Consider the following 20,562-nt stretch of genomic DNA (forward strand, 5'->3'; position numbering starts at 1 on the left):
CAAATTGAAATAACTCTTTCGGTTCAGTTGGTGGTGGTGGTGGGGGTAAATCGACCCATCGAGTGGGGCTTTTATTTGCCAAACGAAATAGTATCTGCAGAGGTGCAGATGTGCGAGAATCAATCAATTAAAACAAGAATGAAGCAGCGGATGGAGTCGATTATACTCGTTTAAGAAGAGTGAATTTAAATTTGGAAAAAAACATGAAATACGAGTTCTGGTAAATAGTCTGCAAAATAAATTAGTGAGAACGCTATAGTCGATGGCCTCGACTATCAGATACCCGTTACTCAGCCAAGAGAAGTGCGAGGGAGATGAAGATATGCATGCAGCAAAGCGACTGATCTTAAGATTGTCAAAATTCACCTAGAGTGGATTCCTTGATTTACGTATAACCTTTTAATGAATGGTCCGACTTAAATAAACTTGTGCTGCGCAAGAATCTCTAGAATCCGCTTGCATAGTCCCAACTTTTTAGCTTTTAGTTAGTTTCCGAGATCTCAGCGTTCAACGGACATGGCTGGATCGACTTAGCTAGTGATCCGGCTCAAGAATATATATACTTTATGGAATCCGGAACGTTTTCTTTTACCTGTTACATACATTCAGACGAATCTAATATACCCTTTTACTATACGAGTAACGGGTATATAAATGCGGAATCGGTTTCAAATATGAAAAGTTTATTTTATAGTATTACTTTTTATTAAAATTTTAACGATTGATTGCTTTCTTAACTAATAAAGCTAACAAACAACAAGTTGTTGAAGTCTATACAAATTCTAGGACTTCATCGATCTCAGTTAATGTATCTTCTTCTCACTTCTAACTTAACTGCCTGTTAAAAGAGACCCATATTGCATTATCTATGTTTACATGATCTGGCTCCTTTAACTTGAACTTTTCTGCTCAGCTACCATCTGGCCCAGCTCGCCATTAACCAACTGCAGCTGTCAGCGGCTTTCAGATGTGACCGCCCAGTCCCGTCCGATCTGCCCTCTCTTTCTGGCCGTCTCGCCCCCTCCCTCTCCATCCCCCTGCCCTGCTGCCAGTCATCCGAGCGTGCGTTTTGTGCTCTAACCAAAGCGCTCAGTGTTAGTCTTTGATTTGTCACACCAAAGCGAGCTTTTCATGGCGTCCTGTCAGAGTTCTTTTTCCCCATCTGCCAGGACACTCTAAGGAGGGGGGAGGGAGACAGAGACAGAGGGGGAGAGCGAGGGGGAGGGAAGATAGTCCCCATCGCTGGGAATCTGGGGGCTCTGTTGTGCCTGTTTCACGTCCAGTTTTAGCCCTTGGCTGATTTTTGATGAAAAGTTTTCAGTTTCACATTATTCATGCAGCCACCCCCGCTTTTCTCTTTTTTGCGGTTGAATGGAGCCTGCAATTTTTTCTATCTCCTCTTATTTTTTCACCCAAAAAATTGTGTTGTCATTGTTGTTGGGGTATTTTAATTTTGCGCAAATGGAAAATAATAATCAAGGCAAAATAATAAAATGGACGCAGGCGAGAAAGGTGCAGGAAATCGGAAAATGGGCTGGAGGATTGACAGGACGACCCCGCATGTCAGCAAAGTGGGGTTGGAAGGGGAGGGGCCCGCAGCATCCTGTGGCTTTGTTTCGAGTGATTCTCAACAAAGCGCAGTGCACTTAATTCTCTTTACGCACACACACACACGGCACACACACTCGCATGAGGGCAGACATGTATGACAGGCTTTTTATGCCTAAGTATCTTAAGTTGTCAACTCGAGAGGCAAAAGAAATCCTTTAATTTGCAGTAAAATGCAAAACGCAGCGCCACTTTGTCACGAGGGGGTTGAACATCTGCGAGGGCATGGTGTGTATCTGTGGGAGGGGAGTATCTGTGCGAGGGTGTGCGGCTGTGTATCTGTGTGTGTGTGCCAAGGAAGGCAACAAGTCAGCTTCTTCTGGCGGAGCGTACATTGGACTTTGCCACTTGGCATGCGAGCGCAGGCGAATGGCGCCTCAAGGTATGCAGTAAATTAAAATGCAGTGACAGTGGCGGGCCATGGCCCAAAAAGGGGGTTCAGGGGCGGGGGCCGAGGGGGCGGCTGGGGATGACATGCCTCTCGCATGAGGGTTGCACTCTCCTTTGCACTTTTCACATTAAAAACTTTTGCCCGCAAGCCAGCCCACGCGCTCACATGCCATACTTTGTAGAAGCACCGAGAAAAATTGGGGCACCTTTTCATATTTATATTTAAAAGTATAAAAGAAAATATCCCAGTTCTCATGAGTTTAAACATCTTTTACTCTTATATATCGACATAATTCTTTCAAATCATATAAGAAGCTATTTATAGCTCACCATTTCCATTTGGACTGATAATGAATGAGTTCTTCTACCGCTATTGTAAACAAATAAAAGGAAATATATTTTTCCCAGTGTATAAATGTATGCTCTCAAGAAATGCCGACGTTCTGAACTTCAGTTTTGACAACACACTCCCACACACTACCTAACAATTACAATGCATTGAGGCATGAGCGTGCTAGAGACTTTGATTTAGCCAGGATGGAAAGAGGACTTCGTAGTCGCAGGACACTCCGTCTGGTTAGAACTCTGGGAGCACACCTCGCTGGCGCTATTTGCATATGAATAGCAAGCAGGTGGAATGGCAAACATATCGGGGTGGCCAGCGCTTATGGCCACGTTAATGGCAAACTAAACTGCAAACTTTGCTTTTGCACCGACGCACGCATACGTAATAAAAGGTGTAAATGAGCAAAAGAACCAACTGCCATGCAGCAGGTGAGGAAGTGGGCGGAGGAGTGTGGATGTGGACGAGGATGTGGGCTGAAAGTCAGCCAGGTGAGCAGCCAGCCAGACATGGACTTACGCCTTGGCCCATTATAAGGGCCACTTGCTGCCGACTAAGAAGACAGCTTTGTATTTATTTCTACGGCACAGTGGTTGTGGTTGCAGATACTAATTGAAATCTATAGTAAGGGAGTTAAATGTTTATTTAGTAATTAAGTCGGTACAACTAAAATTTTGTTTTTTTTATTGATATCAAAGTAATGTATTAACATTATTTTTTAAATTAATTTTTAAAATATTTTCTAGTAAGCTGGAGATCAATTAAATCACTGTGGACAGCAGTCCACGTAGTAACGAACGCGCACCAGGAGAGTGTGCTACTATACATATAAAAAAAAATATGCAGTGATAACAAAGTGATACACCAATCGAAAGGTATCGCCACAACTAAAAGGATTGCATACCAGGACTTTAAAAATTTCATTTGGGTTGTGCCACAGTTTTGGGTGAAAATGTAAAAGTGAAATTTTAGAAAACTGGAGCTTTTGGAGCCGGTGGGGTTAAATGCCCCAGTTTATTAGCCAAGTTTTGTTCTTACTGAAAATACGCGTCAAATGACACCTCATTTGTTTAAATGCTCCGTTCAAAAGGTTTTCCAAAAACAAGATTTTGGGAGATTTTTCAAAAGAAAGATGTTTTTCCCTTTGTTTGTAAGTTTGTACGAGTCCATTTTTGGTTTTTGTTTTCGACTAAATAAATACACTTTCTAAAATTTTCCTATTGGGCACGCCACAATATAATATGCCGTTGTATTCTTAAAAGCTTTAAAATATTTGTAAAGCGGGCAGAATGAAAACATTTTAAAAAGTACTTATTTTTCTTCACAAAATTTGATATCAGAACCCATTACATCGCTAAGAGGTGTTTTTATTTGATTTACATAATATAATTGAGAAATAATAATTTTAAATACGTTAATAAAATAAATTGTTCTCTTTAGATTATAATACAATTTATAAACAAGGGAGAACCCAGTCCAATATCTCGATTATCAGATTCCAGTTTCTCAACTAAAGGGAGAACGAGGGAGACGGAGATATACATACATTCAGTGCTTTCTGGGCGTTTTAGTGGGTGTGGCAAACTTTTTGGTATTGACGAAACCAATACATTTCAGTTAAAATTTTTATTCTAGCATCAAAACTCTGGGCGTCACAGTTAGGGCGGTTTGTGGGCGTTAAATTGGACGTGGCAAACTTTATTTCAGGTCAATCGGTAGGTAACCAATACATTGCAGTTCAAACATTTATTCTAGATTGGGGCGTTGCATTTTGCTGAACCAAACTTGCGCTGCGCAAGAACCTCTAGAATTTAAATGCTTTGAAGACCGACCAATAACTTACAGTTCAAATTTTTCTCTAGCATCAAAACTGTGGGCGCCAAAAAAGCAAAGTAATCTAAATATGAAATCTCGATATCAGATCACAGCGCACAAAATGTCAGACAAATGTCGACTAGTGATGCTGAACAAAATATATATACTTATAGGGTCGGAAAAGCTTCCTTCTACGTGTTACAAACTCTTTCCTGAACACAATATACCTCTCCTACGAACACGGGGTATAATTATAAAATGTTGTTTATAAATAATTATAAATAACGCCGCAGGGTTGAAAATCTGCTGTGATACTCCGATCTTAACGAGTGATAATTCGGCCCGCTGCAAGATGCAGGCTTTAGCAAGGATCTTCCATTTTTTTAGCATTCGGCCTACAAGTACTGCGTCTTGAGAACGAGACAGTTTGAAAAGGTGTACTTAGAAGTCGAATTTTTAATCATTTTTCGTCACAAGAACTGATATTAAAACTTTTGTATCTTGAAGCGCACCTTTTTTACATAGTCGTGAGGGGTTTTCATTGGTTTAAATAAAATTTTAAAAATAATTTCTTGAAACAGTGAATTTTAGATTAATTAATTAAGGAATAAACATCAAAATTAGTTTTTTAGGCTAAATAGAGAATTCTCGAATTCTTCATGAAGACTCAGTGATGATTCAAATTTATGATTGCATGCCAATTCTCTTTCATTAGTGACCATTAGTTTTAAGGTGGAACATTTGGAAACCTTGATTGAAAAGTGAAAATGGATTGCAAGAGCCCGCTTCCAACCCACTGTGCTGTGTGTGTATTAAACTAAATTTAGCGTCACTTTGAGTTACGGCAGCAGCGGTGACGATGACTTGGTAGCCTTGGCAGCCGGGCTATTACAATGCGAGAGCCGGAATAGTCGCGGGCTGGGAGCTCGGGAAGGCCACCAGAGTCCTGGCAAGGACATCATGTTTGCAAATTTATGTAGTTGTAAGTTGTGCCAAAGGAAATGCCATAAAAATGGGAAACACAATTGTGCGGGCAGCGGCAAACCGACGGACGGATGGATGGCTGAAACGCCGGCTTGGCAAGCTCGGACGCGTTTAAAGTGCAATTAGCGCACGTAATTGTAATCGAGTTGGCCAGGAGTCACCTGGAGCCGCCACCGGCCATCCCCGCCCACTTCCACCTCCCACTTCCGGTGGAAGGTGGTGACTCCGGCTTACGGCCCCGTGTACCTTCTGCCAACCCACGGGGCTGCGCGCTTTTTTCGCTTGCCTTTTTTAAAGGCAACCAGGGAGCTGTAAATAAATTTGGCACTTAATCATATTTACGGATTTCGTGGGCACATTTATTTATGTGTCCCACAGTGGCCGCAGCTACTTACTGCACTTTGCCTCCAGTATTGTGATGGTGATTTTTTTTAGCCATTTAGCGGCTTGAGCTGGAGGATTTCTGGCCGGACGGAAATACAATACGCCCAAGACCAATTTGGGCCCGTTCTCGAGAGTCGGACTTTCTGCCTAATTATGCGTTCAGGCATTGTCATGGATAGCCGAAAATCCAGGAATCCAAGGTCTAATTAGGCCCAAAGCGTTGGCCATTGTGCCACCGTTAGACGGGCATTGTTGCCGCCTCTCATGCCGGGTTCACTCACCTGCTCGCTTCCGCTTTTCGGCTTTATGAATATTTCAGGCATTTAAAACGGCTGCTGTAAGCCGTAACTTGGAACTGATTTATTTGCCATTTGATGGCCGGCGAAATAAATAAACCAATTTCGGTTTGGCCATTGTTTCGCTGGATATGTTGTGGTTCCTGCGGGTTTCGTTTAATTTTCGTAAGTGTTGAACTCGATGTTTTTGCATAATTTGCGGTCTGTTTTGATCGGCACCGAAAAAAGACCGATAACACGGATATGTTTGTTTTGAAATGATTTAAGCGAAATTAAAAGACTCGCCCAGTGATTGTTTATGAGCTGGCATTTGGAATAAGTGCTTTGACAAACTCCTGTTCCCGGGAATTCATTACTCAGCCCCGTCGCTCTGCTCATCGATATTTGTCACTATTGTTGTCCTCGATTATTGTTAAGTGCAGGTGGGTTGGCACACGGAGCTCCGAGAGTGGAGAAACTGTCACTTGAATGCATTTTCATTACACCTCATTACATTTCACTTGCATCTGCAATTGTGTCACGTCGCCGGCTTTCGCTGCCTTCGAGCCTATGAATGCCGGGCCAGAAAACTGCCGAGCGAATGGATTCGTTAGCTGAATGGGCTGTGAGTGTTTTTAATTGAAAACAATAAAGTTCTGCTGGGGGAACTGGGACTCCTCCCAAACAATGCATTAAATGTGGCTCTCGAGCTTTAATACGAACTTGTGACGCCCTTTTAATCGTTTGAATTCCCATCGGGGGTTGGCGGTAAAAGATATTATTTTATAACATACTTATTCATTATTCATTATTATTATTCAGTTTTTTTTATTTATACCCTCTAATTGTTTAAACTAGTTCGAACAGAAGAATAGCCGGAGGAATATAAGTATTCCAGATACCCCACAAAATACTCTAACCCACTGAGAAGAATCCCGCGCTGAGCTAAAAGCTGAGCATTCGATGGATTGTTCGGTTCGCTTTCTTTGTTCGAGGCGTAAAAGGCCTCCCATGGAAATGAAAATGGAAACGGCGGTGATAGAGCCGCCGTAGATGGATAGATACGAGTCGCTTTCGCGGCAGACAATACTCGTACACAAAATGCGAATGCGAAAGTGATAATTAAAAATCGCGCCATATATACTGGTTACCAGATACTGTTCTTCCCGGCCTGAAATGGTTATTGTTTATGATTTTCAGCCGGTGCCGAGCAGGATATTCGCGTTGCAATCAGCACTGGTCTGGGGAAAGTGGGCGGAGTGCCGTGGGGACGCGAATGAAGTGATCAATGCGCCTAACAATGATTGACGGCACTTCCAGGGGCGTCGTGGAGTGGGGGCATGAAAAGGCTGTCGAAGATGGAGCTCCCCCGCACGGCTGCCGCTGACAAACAATTATGCAAAATCGCTGGCGTTTGCAGTTTTATGCAGAAATTAATTTTGCATTTTTAATTTTACACCGCCTGAGGCGGGGGCTTAAAGCGAGGGGAGAATCCATCGCATGGCGCGAAACGCTGCGACAGCAATCTGCACTGCTCACAAAGGATTGATAAGGGCTAGACTTAGATGGTCATACACTTAAAAAAAGTTAGTTCAGATGTGTGTGCCTTATTTTATTAACACTTTATCATGCTAAGAAATTTAAAGGTTTTATTTAGCGAACAACATTAAAAAATATATTCTAGCCTTGTTTACAAATTCATATTTTTTTAAACATTGCAATACCAATTTTAATTCAGATGATTTTTAATAGTGGCCTTTAAAATAAAAAAGTAGCTTTAATAAGTAACATTAACATTTATTAATAAAAAGTGTTTTTTATGTAATTTAATTGTTACCGGGCTAAATTATATAGGCATTTTACAACAATCAAAAGCTTCAATTCTTAATAATATAATATATATTCCGAGCCCAATTCCTTCTATTCTTGTTATTATTCTTTTAGTAATGTGAGTAAAGCGCTACGACCTAACTTGTTCCCTCTAAAGCTAATGCAACTAAGGCCTATACGAGTTTTAAAGTGTAGCTCACGCGATCGGCAATCGGTTCTATCTTTTTGGACACGTACCCCTGAGGGTGGGCTGTTCGCTCGCTTCCCAATTCGCAAATCATTCCGCAATCGGAAGACCAAGTCGTTGGTTTGCACAAGATGACACAAGCGGATCGCCGAGATTTGGTCAGCCTGCCACTTGAGTCGGCTCTTTTGCAGGAGCAGGATCAGCCCCGCCTGGTCTGGGTTCAGGATCCTGATCGCCAGGACATGCAGTTCCCGGACATCTGGCTGCGTGACAATTGTCGCTGCAAGGAGTGCTTTTTGCCCCAGACTCTGAGTAGGTTGCCCCAGTTGTGGAACAGCCTGGACACCAGTGTGCGGGTCCACCGCCAGAGTGTGGATGCTGCGCAGGAGATCCTGTACATAGAGTGGTCCGATGGGCATGCCTCACAGTATCCGTTCAGTTGGCTGAGGGAGCGGGACTTCTCATCTGCAAATCGCCGGCGTTACCTGAGGGAGTTTTACCGCCCGGAGCAAAAGTTGTGGAGTGGTCGGGACTTTGAGGAAATCCGTAAAGTTTTCTGCTACCAAGAGCTGATCAGCTGTGACTCGGCGCTGCAGCAATGGCTTCTCCACTTGGCGACCTTCGGAGTGGCACTGGTGAAGAACGCCCCCCTGGAAATGGACGTCCTGCGGAGGCTATCCAACCGAGTGGGCTTCATGAGGCGCACCACCTACGGGGAGGAGTTCAGCGTGCGGGCTCAGCCTGGAGCCAGCAACTACGCCTATCTGGCAGCCCCTCTTCCCCTCCACACAGACATGCCCTACTTCGAGTACCTGCCCGGAGTGACCATGCTGCACACCTTGGAACAGTCGGCCTCTCCGGGCGGGGTCAATCTCCTGACCGATGCCTTCTACGTGGCGGAGGTGATGCGGGAGCGATATCCGGAGCAGTTCCGGGTCCTCTGCCAGACTCCTGTGGATTGGGCGGACATCGGAAGCGAGGGCGATCTGCAGTTCCACAATATCTGGAGGGCACCTGTGATCAAGTGAGTAATTTCGCTAGTAAGTGATAACCTACTCGCGAAACGATTGTCATTGGTTGTCGGTTTCATTTTAAATTTAAATTACAATCAACATTTTGCTAATTTTTGAGGGAAATATTAAAGCATAACTATATCACAAAAAGCGCACCTTTTATTGTTTAATCATTATCTTTCAAAGTTTTCTTTCAAGTTAGCTTATTTTTCAAGTCCTAACATTTTTTAAAACTCGTCCTAAGCAATGGACTTAGTTTATAAAACACTTAAATAACTTTATTATTGGATATATCCAATCTATAGATTAACTCCTTTAATTTTTGTAAAGAGTTTTTTCCGTCTAAGATTTTCTTTAATTTTCCCAACACTATATACATATATTAGGGCGGGTCGGCTTGGAAGCCTAAAATCTTTTGGGGGACGTTATTTTTTGAGGATTTTAAGCAATGATACCGAACAAACTTATGTCCTAAAATGGTGTTTGAGCCCCCCAAACAACTGTAATATGAATGATATGATATAATATTACAATCCTTACAATCCTTTGAAGATAGCGTTCTCGCCATACGATTTTAAGGCTTCCAAATCGACCCGCCCTAATAAACATATATGTTCGGATTGTTTTGCTAAATCTGTTGAATATTTCCTATGTGCCGAGAAAATATTTTTCTAAAAGAGACATAGTTGCTGGCTAACCACATTTTGTTCCCGTTCAATCCGTGGCAGCTTGGACGCCGAGGGACGGTGTGTGCGCATCAACCACAGCATTCCGCAGCGCGACAGCCACTTCAGCGTGCCCCTAGAGCAGGTGCGTCCGTGGTACGAGGCGATGGCGACCTTCGTGGGCCTGGCCCACGAGCACTCGAGCGGATTCAAGACCACGCCCGGCGACGTGCTCACGTTCGACAACCTGCGCCTGGTCCACGGACGAACCGGGTACGACGACACGGACCGCAATGTGCGCCACATCCTGGGCGCCTTCGTCGACTGGGACATCGTGTACTCGCTGCTGCGTGTCCTGCGGAGAGCCTCCTCACCGGATGCCCCTTAGACTGCAGCCACATGTGCTTCCATGGCCACGTTAATTAGCCATCTATCAATGCCAGACACTTTGATTGACACCGCAAAGTAGCCGTGGAGCTATTCGAATTATTAACCTACTCTGTCGCATTTTATTCCTAATTGGAATTTATCCTTTTATTGACATTTTGAATAAATACTATTTTAATGGTTTTACGCCTTTGACACACTTCATGCTAATTGACGTTATTTAATTGGGTTATACACGTGTTTGCAGGCCTCTCAAGGCAGAGAAAGTCGATTGGGCTTATCTGCCAAACGAGAACATCTGGCTGATTAGTTATTCAATTAGATTCGATGACCTGTTTCAGATTTGATAGGAATGTTAGTCTGCTTTCTCATACACACAGGTGTTTGTTTATGTTAGGTAGATATATTAAATCATTATTTATATAAATATATTTTCAACCCTTTAGGTGAATCAATAAAATAGATGGATAGTACTAAGATACTGTGGATGATTTACAAAACTGAAATATAGAGATACTTCAAAATAAACCTAAATCCAAGTTAAATATTGAGACTAAGATATAATTATTGATGTTTTAAATGCGTCCAATGGCAGGGTATACAAACTGACCCATGCTTCAATACCCAATCGCCAGCCAACAGGCCACTGGAAGTGAAAGTCCAGCACACGTCATTGTTTACGCCGGGCAGCAAAGTGGCTTATCAGTGGCCAGTTGAGTCAACAGTGTCGTCTGTACGTGTAAATATGTATTTCGGTTATCAATTTATGGCGATGCCGAGATCAACGGCGACTTGGCAGAGCTCTTAGCTCTTGGCATGCGAGTAAATCACACCCACACACCTCCGGTGGCAAGCCCCCGGATTTTTACGGGACAGGAAGAAAGTTTCGGTTTGTCTTGGCTTGGCTGCCAGGGTGTTTTTTCGGGTGTTTGGGTGCGGTGTCCCGCAGGCAAATCCTTTGGAAATCTTTTTATTTATGTCATTGATGCCACCAGGACCAAGTGAGAGCAGAGAAGCAGCCAGCATCCGACAGCCAGCAGCCGGAATCCGAGCTGGAGCACAAGCACATGAATTTGTACATGGCAGCGAGTAAATCCCTCTAATAATCCACATAATAAGCACTGGAAGTAGCTGTGGCAGCAACAGGCCGAAAGGGTTGCCCCGGCTCTTGTTTATAAGTTCATAAAAGTCAACGGGCCGGGACGTTCGACTGCGCGGGGCGGGGCTCATAAAAAGCGAGCCAAATGCAAACGGAAAATGGCCAAAAAGAAAAGGCTGGCTAAAGCCACCAGTCGCAAATCCAATTTCTTCGGAATGTGTGTGAGCTTGGGGGTAGGTGAAATTTTACTGCAGTTTCGGGCAGACCGTGGCGCAGTCATAATGTGTAATTGAAAACCTGTCCTGAATCGTACCCCTGGGTGAGGTTCTATATGGCCCTTACCGACAGAAAGAAAACCCCTAATTGGCAACACGGTCACCAAGTCTTAAAGTGTGCGACAGACCCGGGAGTATTGCTATTATGTAGCCGAGGAACTATAATATGAGCAAGTGCTTTCAAAAGATGAAATGAATATTGTATTTTCTACTGCAAAAACCATTACTTGTCTAGAACTTTCCAAATTATTAAAGATCTTCGTAAGAAAAAATAAAAAAAGTTGGTAAAACCCAAAATAAGAAAGGATTGGCTTATATTGTAAGTCCGGTAAATTGTGTCATCCAGTATTAGAAATTGTTCAGAATCAAACTTAAGTTGATGGGGATCGGTAACTTTTTCCTACTTTGGGTTTTTTAACGATCGTATTTATGTGGGATTGGTTTTTCTGGTTTAAATGAAAAGTCCCACTAATTGTAGTTTTATTATAATAGGTTTATAGTTTTATTTAAAGGAATAGTGATAAGTAATTCTGATTATAGTTTTTGGCAATTAATAGGGATTTTAACAGCGTTTTAGGATTGTTACTCGCGTCGTTCTTTTGCTTCGTCTAGATTTCACGTCTTTCGTCTTCGTCTCTCTCGTTCTAAGTCGTTGTACAAGACTTCCTTTTTCACCACGCCAAATATTAGTAGTGCTGTTCATCTGTGGTGGGTTCGGTTGACAAGGATGCCAGACCTATTCCCACATTTATATAGCCGAAAAATTTAGAATCATAATACATACATATTGTTATATTTATATTTATACTTAGGAAGTTTATCGTGTCATCCCTTACCCCCTCTTGTTTTTTTGCTCCGGCACTGTCGTGAATGAAACCTAGAATATGTCAATCGAAATGATTATAATAACCCTTATATTTATTTTTTCGGCAAAAGCAGCTATATTCCAGATTTCCCAAAGCCAGAGAAAGGGTTTCTTGCGTGGCACTCGTACAATTGGCAACTAATACGCTTACATACAATTTCCGCCATTTCCGCTGTGGCTGCGGCTTTGCTTCTTGGCCTTCTCCTTCCAATTGGGATTGCGGTCGGTTTGTGTGCCAAGATTTTGGCCGGGACAATGCCAAGTTTGGCTGTCACAATGATAAACATGCGGCAATTGACGCAATCATTGTCTGCCCATGAATTGAATTAAATCAACTCGAGTGGGAGCCCCTCTTCGCGCTGACACTTGCAAAATCAGCGAAGGACATCTGTATTTTCTAGCCTGTGATTCTCGAAAATTAATGCCTCGGTTATGCCTGGCGTGGCATCGAAATCAAGCCACAACTATGGGTTACAACGAGTGGTTGTCAGACGGCGGGAAGGGGTAACCAGGGGTTAGGGCTCCTTGGGTAATGCCCCATAATTCCGATTCCGCTGCAGGACAGCGCATTTTGCTTATTAGAATCCGCTTGTGCTCCTCGGTGGATGTTTGTGCCTGGATGTAAGCTCCTTGATGCCGCTGGAGGGTAATAAATTCCCGGGCGCCCCCTCGTCCTGGCAATTTCAAAGTTTATCACCAGCGCGCGTCTGCAACTTATGTCGTCCTTTTCCGCTCCCTCGTCCTGGCCCCTCCGTCCTGCCCCTGCCCTTGCTCCTGTTTGTCTGCACGTCTGTTGTGGTTATGTGAAATCACATCGTAAAAATGTCCAGGTCCAAATGCTGCTGCTGTGTGGGTGGGTGAGTGCGAGTGTGGCCCGGCCAAAGCCCATAAGTCCCGCCTGTCTCACCTGAGTTTCGCGGGGTGGCGGCAGGGCAACCCTTTCGCCATTCAATTTATAGATGCCGTCCATATAAATATTTATCTCTATGTGCCGCCGCCTGCCCCTTTGACACCACGCCGCGGCATCATTATTATTTTTATGCGCGCGTCTTAAAAGCATTCTGCCGATCAATAAACCAGCTCCCTGCGTCCTTTCCAATAAGCGAAAGTGGTTTTTGAGCCGCCCCAGTACGTGTGTGTGCCATCAAACAATTAAAGGTCAACCCGGCCGGAAAAAATGTCGGGGCATTTGGTAATCCAAACTGGGCCAAACCCGTGCAACACTGCAACATTTGCTGGCTGTCATCGCCAGCCGTGCCACACAAATAATTTGCGTTCAGCCAGCGACTGCTGCAACATCATTTGGCCTTTTTAATTAGGCTAACACCGGTTCTGTTACACGATGGTGGGGCAGCAGACAATAAAACTGCCATTAATGGAGTGGTGAACATTTATGGCCATCGGTTGGGGATTTATATCCCTCCACTGCCATCCATGAGTACCTATTACCACTGGGCTAAAAAATTGCATTACGATTGGTTTCGAAAAATACAAATGAGTGGCTTGTGTGAAAGCAAATACCTTTGAGGGGTATCAACAACAGATAGAGTACTCACCACATTCTCGGATTGTTCTGTTTAAATGTCGAACATTAGGTGTGCAGCGGCTCGCTTTCTCCGGTTGCATGAGCAATTGGCACAATTGCAGCCGCTGACAGGCCAAATGGAAAATGGCAAAAACATGTAAATACCATATATATAAGCACCCTCATTTATAAATAGGTACAAGTATATCAGCAGAAACAGCTTAGCTGGTTGAGCAGTTTGAAATCTGTAAATGCCGATGGCTGCAGGCATCGTCATTATCATCAGCGCAACAACATCGTAATTAGTGCCAGGAATTGAGCTACGCTTTGAATTAATAACATTTCCGGCATTATAATTTGGACAATATATCACGGGTGCTATCGAGATGCCCGGTAGAGGGCGGCAGTGCCGATTGGGCGATTTTGCTTGTGGCTTGTGGCATGCAAAACGTAACGGTAAATTGGTTAACAATTACACAAATCTCATAATGAAGTTAAGGGCCATGCTTTCGTCCTGGCCACGGCCATTTCTATGGCATCGCCAGGACCCGGAACATTTCCATTGCCTGCGGTCAGCAGAATTTCCTTCGCCCCGTCCCTTTCGCCCTGCCTATACCCGTCTCTCTCCCGCTCTGTGTTAAATTGATTAGATGTTGTTGCTGGTGGGCCGTGGGTGGTTCGGATTTCGGGGTGTGGGTTGTGGGTTGTGTTGCCCCTAGCCATGGCTGCACTTACCACCAGCCAATTTGCAGCTTTGTTCTCGAGTGTAACCCTTAACAGGTGTTGATGTTTGCTAAGTAGCTCCCGCCCCGTTGCCCACACTTTCCCACTTCCCATTTCCCCCTTGGCCGCCCCTTCACGGCTAGCTGCACATTGCTTTGATTATTTTCTATTTTCTACAAATTGTATGCAAATAGTTGAGGTTTACCTTTAGCCCAGCACACAGCACACAGGACGCAGGATACAGGACGCAGGACGAAGCTCCCGGCAGGCAAGGAGCTTGCAACCGGAGACAGTTAATATTTCCCAACTAAAGCCGCAATATTGACTTTTCCACCTGGGCCAAATGAAGCAAGCGTTTAAACCCTATTTGCCGTCACACCTTCGACCTCCGGGCAGCTCCGAAAAAATCCTTTGTCCTCCGGCTGAACTCTGGCATACGGGTTGTGTGCCCATCAAATGTTGTTTTCCATAACAAATTGATTTTTGTTTTGATTTTCGGCCATGCAAAATGCAATTTTAGTGCAGTTAACATGGAAAACGTATGTAAAACTAATTTGTATCCAAACCTTTTATTAAGGGGGTTTTAAAATTATTTATAGCCTGATGTTATCTTGTTTATCAAGACATATCTGATAATGTTTGGATACATTTTTCTCGTTCTTAAAATTCACGTTTAAGTTTAAGCATTTCTTAATTTTCCTTAACAGGTTCATCCACCTATGCTTATCCTTCAGGGGATAACTTTAAAGGAAACTTCATTGTTTTGCCTGTGCGAAACTTGTAAACTTCAATTTCCTTTTTAATGGAAATCCAGCAGATTGCCATGGAAAATGCCTTGGGCGGAAAAGAGGGAAGGGGGCTAGCTGCAATTCGAGCTGCTATTTGGCTAATTGCTTTACGGCCTAGCACAGGTGTGCCATATCCTGTGAGAATCTGTGTACTGGCAATAATTTCATAAGCACTTGCAGTTGCCTTTAAATACTCGAAAGTTTTATGAACTTAATAAGGCAATAAGCCAACGTTTTCACAGGCTAAGCAAATGTGGCATGCTTCCATTTTGCAGCATATTTGGTTAGGACTTGCGAGTGTGTGTTTATCCACCCCTTTTTCCATGGCAGGTTAGCCTCATTAGACGCCTGCCATTGACTCCTGGCCGCTTGAAATAAAATTCAAGTTTTTATGAGGGCTCGTAAACAGAATCGAATTCCCAGCCCGGTGTGTGGGTGCCTTTTTTAATAGTAAACGAGCTGAAGTTGTCGCCTTTTGTGACCCAAAACTTGGCACCCGAAAACCCACCCGAAAACCCAACCCTTCTCCAACCCGAGACCCAGTTTCTTCGCCTTCCTTTTTTGGTCAGCAGCTTATTGTTGTAAGTCCCATTGTTGCAAATTTTCTTTTATGCGTTCTAAACGGGGTTATAAAAATGGCATCGACCGGAAATTACAAATGTCCATATAATGTCACTACAAGTGCAGATTAGTGGTTGTCATGTGGGTCGTTAGTGTGCTGGGTGGTGGGTGGTGGGCGGCTTATAATGCGGGAAGTGGGAGGCCTGAATATTTGAAGGCTGCTCCACGATCGGCATTGGCTATTTGCTTTAAACAAACAACACTGACGACTACCGGAAGTCACTCGCATGAGCCCGGTATTGTTTGTCCACAGAGAAGAAAACTAAACCATATTAGTTTCTTTGGCCTTAAAGATATTCATAAGTGAGTTATCATAAATAATCCTGCGTAAGGGTTAATCTTCTGTCTTAAGCCCACATTTTGCGATATGCATAATATGCAAATAATTCTGAGGGTAACAAAATTTTTGAAATAACACGTTTTTTACGAACTAATAGAAAAACGGGAAAGAAAGCTATTGAGTGTATCGACTATACTATACCCGTTACTCAGCTAAGGGGAGTGCGAGAGAGATGAAGATATGCAAGCAATAACGCGATTGTTCTCGATATTGCAAAACACCCCAAAGCGCCACCTATCGTCTATTCCTTTTTCCTTATAACTTTTTAATGGATGGCCCGATTTGAAAAAATATTGGCATGACGGTGGATATTGCCAAACAAAAGAAAATCCCACCTACTTTAACAAAATCTTTAAGAATGTGGGCACTAGACAGGTTATAGCGTTATGAGCTTTTGTGGGCGTTATAGTGGGCGTGTCGTTTTGCTGAAATAAACTTGCGTTGCGCAATAACCTCAAGAATCTGCATTACTAGAAATTTCACCAAGCAAATACAGCTTAAACTTATTTTATAAACTGTATCTCGTGTCACATCGGATTAAAAGAAGCATACATGAAATTACACCGTTTGGTTAGTGCTTCAAGTATCATATTGCCTTCCCAATGATTATAATTTAATCTCAAAATTTTCTCTCAGTGCAGGTGTGCGTTTGTGGCAAAATGTGTCCGCCTGCTGAGATGGATTTGCCGATTTGCGGTCCTCGGCTGCTGTGGCTGCTCCTGCAGCTGCGAATGCATTAAATGGCTCCAAAGTCCGGCCCGGCGTCCAATGTCCGAGGTCTCTGCAGTCCGAGCTCCGAGCTCCGAGCTCCGAACTCCGGAGTCCTTAGCCCCGGGCCACGCCCACTTGCTGCTGCTGTTTTGGCATTTGTGTTAATTTCATGCCCAGCACTCGCACACAGACACTTATTGCATAACATTGCGGCCTCTGGCGCTCGTGTGCTGGCAGCTCTGAATTATGTTTTTGATTTTAGTTGACAATGAGCGGGCACAAATTTATTGTCCACAGCTGCAAAATCGAAGCGTTGACAACAACAACGGCCCCTGCGACTGCAACTGCAACGTGGGCGTTTTGCAAAGTGCCAACTGCGACAAGGCGTGGCCGTGACAGCTACATAAACACAGGGCTACCAAAAAGCCAACGCCTAAACGTATGCAATTTCACTCGTGAAAGAGACGGGTGGTCGCACAGAGGGAGAGGGGGATAACGGAGGGACAGAGATGGAGCACCCAGTTTTTAATGGTCAGTCAGCACTAAACCACTTGAGATTAAAGCTTCGGGCCCCTTGAACGGAGGAACAACGCCCATTTTTAATAACAAGATGGGTCTTATATTTGTATTTACACTTAGTCATATTATAAATCGTAAAATCTTCAAGGGTTTATTTTTATGTAATAATTATAAAATTAGGAAGTTTAATTGCCGCAGAGGATGGAAGAACCTAAACTTAAACACAATTTTTAGAATGTTTTCCTAGGCCTTCTCCGGAACGTCAGCCGAAATAGGGAATTGTTTCTTTTAGAACTCATGTATCTTTTAATACCGCTGTTCTCATGATGGCCCTTAACAACGGAGTTTTCTATTAACAAACACATTCCGGCATTTTGTGTATTCCAATTTGAGCTGGTCGGGCATTTTACTGCATTTGCTTGGGACGACTGCAACTTTTACATGTCCACAAAATTAGTAACAGGCCCATTACGCGACTTTATTTGTGTGGGCTGCCCCTCTCCCCCCGTGGCAAGACATCGTAAAGTTGCTCCTGCCACCCACTCGCCCTTGAGCCGCCTATCCGCCCATCCGCCCAGCCCCGCATCCTTTATCCTTGCCGTGTAATCGCTAGGTGACAGTGAAGTGCAGTGCACTTCGGTTCAGTTCGGTTGAGTTGAGTTCAGTTCCGTTCCGGTGGCAGTATTTTTGGCATGCAGTCAAGATGTGGGATGTGGACACAGACAGAGACACTCTGAAAAGGGAGAGGCCATAAACGTGTTTTTACAACTGCCGAAGGAGGCGGCGCAGGATCAGGGGGATCAGGGTGGGAATGAGGGGGTGGACAGGGACAGGGACAAGGACATCACTTCGCTGGATGGGCAGCATGTTGTTTGCGCCCGGGCCTTGCAGTCGATATTTGCACGGTTACGGCTGTCGTGCACGGAGAAAATATATATCAATTGTACCCTTTATACAATCCTATCTGTAAAAACCAATAGCAATGAGGATAACTCCTAATTTTAATATGGGTGTTGCAAAACTGTCTTGTAATAAAATTGTTAAGGCTTGTATTCCTAAACGACCTGAAATAACTTTTTGTTTTTGTAGCTCCTACTGGATTTTCAAGATTTTTTTAGACCAGAACTGAACATATTCCTGTTTTATTCCAATATCTATTTGTATTTGACATTTTCTCGTGATTTCTTAAAGGATCCTTGAATAAGATAAGTGCTCTAGTCCCGGTATGCCTAAATTTGTATATTATTCAAGATATCATGTTCAACAAGGTATGAATAATATTTATTAGATTTAAATCTTAGTTATCGCATGTGTATAATTAGTTGTGAAGAAGTGTACTTTAGTATTTTAGCCTGGAATACCATGACATCAATTAATATTGTCAACAAATGAAGTAGCTTAAATTGAAAGTCCCAGTTTTCTTTCCCGTGTAGTGTCTTCCTCTGCTGCTGCCGGCAACTCTGCTAGGAGCCAAATCCTGGTCCTGGACCTTCGTCCCTTTCGCTAAGCGCCAGGGATTGGCTGCCAGGTAACCCGAGGGCCGCGGCAGGACGGGTGCTAAGTTGGCTTGCAGGTGTGATTTTATGCAATTTGCTTTCATATTAAATGAGTGCCCGGCCCGGGCCCGAATGCCCATAAAGAACTTTCATTCATTGCCCGGAACCGAATCTGGCAACTGCGGAGCCCCTATGGAGGATGCCTCTGCTGCTCATTCTGATTCTGATTCCGATTCTGCTGCTGCTGCTGCTGCAAAGTAACTGTGCAAACGCTGCAGCTGCAAATCCGCAATCAGACAAAGCAAATAATTTTGCAAAAATAAATATGAGGGATTATTGTGCCGGCTGCCGGAGATGAGGAGTCGCCAGGAGTCGGGGCGGGGCAGCTGGAAAGTATGCTATAATAAAATGCAGCTAAGTCGATGGGACGCCGGCAGTGATATTAAATTTCAAGTGCATGTGTTAAGCTCCTCGCAGAGGCCGCGTTGCCATTGGAACCCTGTCCTTGCTGCATCAGCACTTCGTCCTGCCCGCAGGACCTTCCTTCCGCCGCCGTACGCCCCCAGAGCGCCCCCCAATATCCCTGACATTCATTTGAATGCATTTGCCACTTGAGAGATTAGCCCGAAACCCTCCGACCACCTCGTGTTACCTTTGTTTGCATTTCGAAATTTACTTTTGTCATTGCTTTTATTTATTTCTGTTGTTGTTGCCCTCGTCTATTTCTTGGCTCAGAGGCGGAATCCATTCGTAGACCCCGGCCATCCCACCTTCATCAGGCATCAGAGTCATTATTTTGATTATGTAAAATTGCTGCTGTCTTTTTTGACAGTTTTGTTTGCACATCCTCTGCCTGACCCGACTTTTTTCCCTCTCCGCAGCCACACCGAATTATTATTATGCTGCCGGGGGTCTGCCATTGTGCCGGTCTCTTTTCCTGGCATTATTTTTTGAAAATTTCTAAAATATTAAATGGGGAATGTCAACCAAACGCACTAATGTTGCCTGTAATATTCCTCGGCAAATTAAGTGAACTTCATTGTTAGCATAGAATTCATTTTCAAATGTCTTTCTGTTCCGTTTGACCAGTAGAAACTGTTGGGGTCTTTAAAATGTTGCTATATCTCATTTTGTGAGTAACTTAGGAATATATGTTTTTAATTCGGGAAGTTTTATGTAAGTTAATATTTCGCATAAATAAAGAAATAAATAGTTAGTGCAAATGCTAACGATATTATAATTTCAATAAATAAGTCAAAAGTAACACCGTTTATAGTCCTTAAATCAGTTAATGTTAAGTTAGGCTTAGAGAAGGGACTTAAGGAATTCGGTTTATTAATTTCTGATTAACTTTAGCCACGACCGCACTCAAATAGTGACTTTGCAGAAAGAGTGAGCCAAGATCTGGGCGGACTTCTTGACAAATGCACGTCATTTGGCTTATTAGTGGTTTTATTTGGCTCTCGGCACTCAACTCCAATACAATTACCACCGCCTTTCGGCAATGAAATCGTTGAAATCAACGCCCCTTGCCGTCCCGTTTTCCCTTTGATGATACCAGCGTCGGCAGGACCGTAGTCAGGATGTTATTTCAAGGGGAAATTAAATACATTGACTATATAATGTTACATATGCCGAATTTAAAGTTGAGTTAACTTTGACATATTATTGCAGTCTGTATGTTTATATATTTCAACAAATATAAGTGGATTTAGAATA

At 43.5% G+C, this 20,562-nt stretch overlaps 1 protein-coding gene across 1 annotated transcript; it reads left to right on the forward strand.

The window, feature by feature from the left end:
• Window positions 1-7,896: 7,896 nt before the first annotated feature.
• On the forward strand, window positions 7,897-10,085 carry LOC108019646 (gamma-butyrobetaine dioxygenase). The gene is made up of 2 exons (XM_017087530.4): window positions 7,897-8,840; window positions 9,558-10,085. Exons 1-2 carry the CDS (start codon window positions 7,948-7,950, stop codon window positions 9,880-9,882), a joined length of 1,218 nt encoding a protein of 405 aa, XP_016943019.3. The 5' UTR covers window positions 7,897-7,947; the 3' UTR covers window positions 9,883-10,085.
• The last annotated feature ends 10,477 nt before the right edge of the window (window positions 10,086-20,562 follow it).

Source organism: Drosophila suzukii, chromosome 2R (assembly GCF_043229965.1).
Source record: "Drosophila suzukii chromosome 2R, CBGP_Dsuzu_IsoJpt1.0, whole genome shotgun sequence".
Lineage (NCBI taxonomy): Eukaryota > Metazoa > Arthropoda > Insecta > Diptera > Drosophilidae > Drosophila > Drosophila suzukii.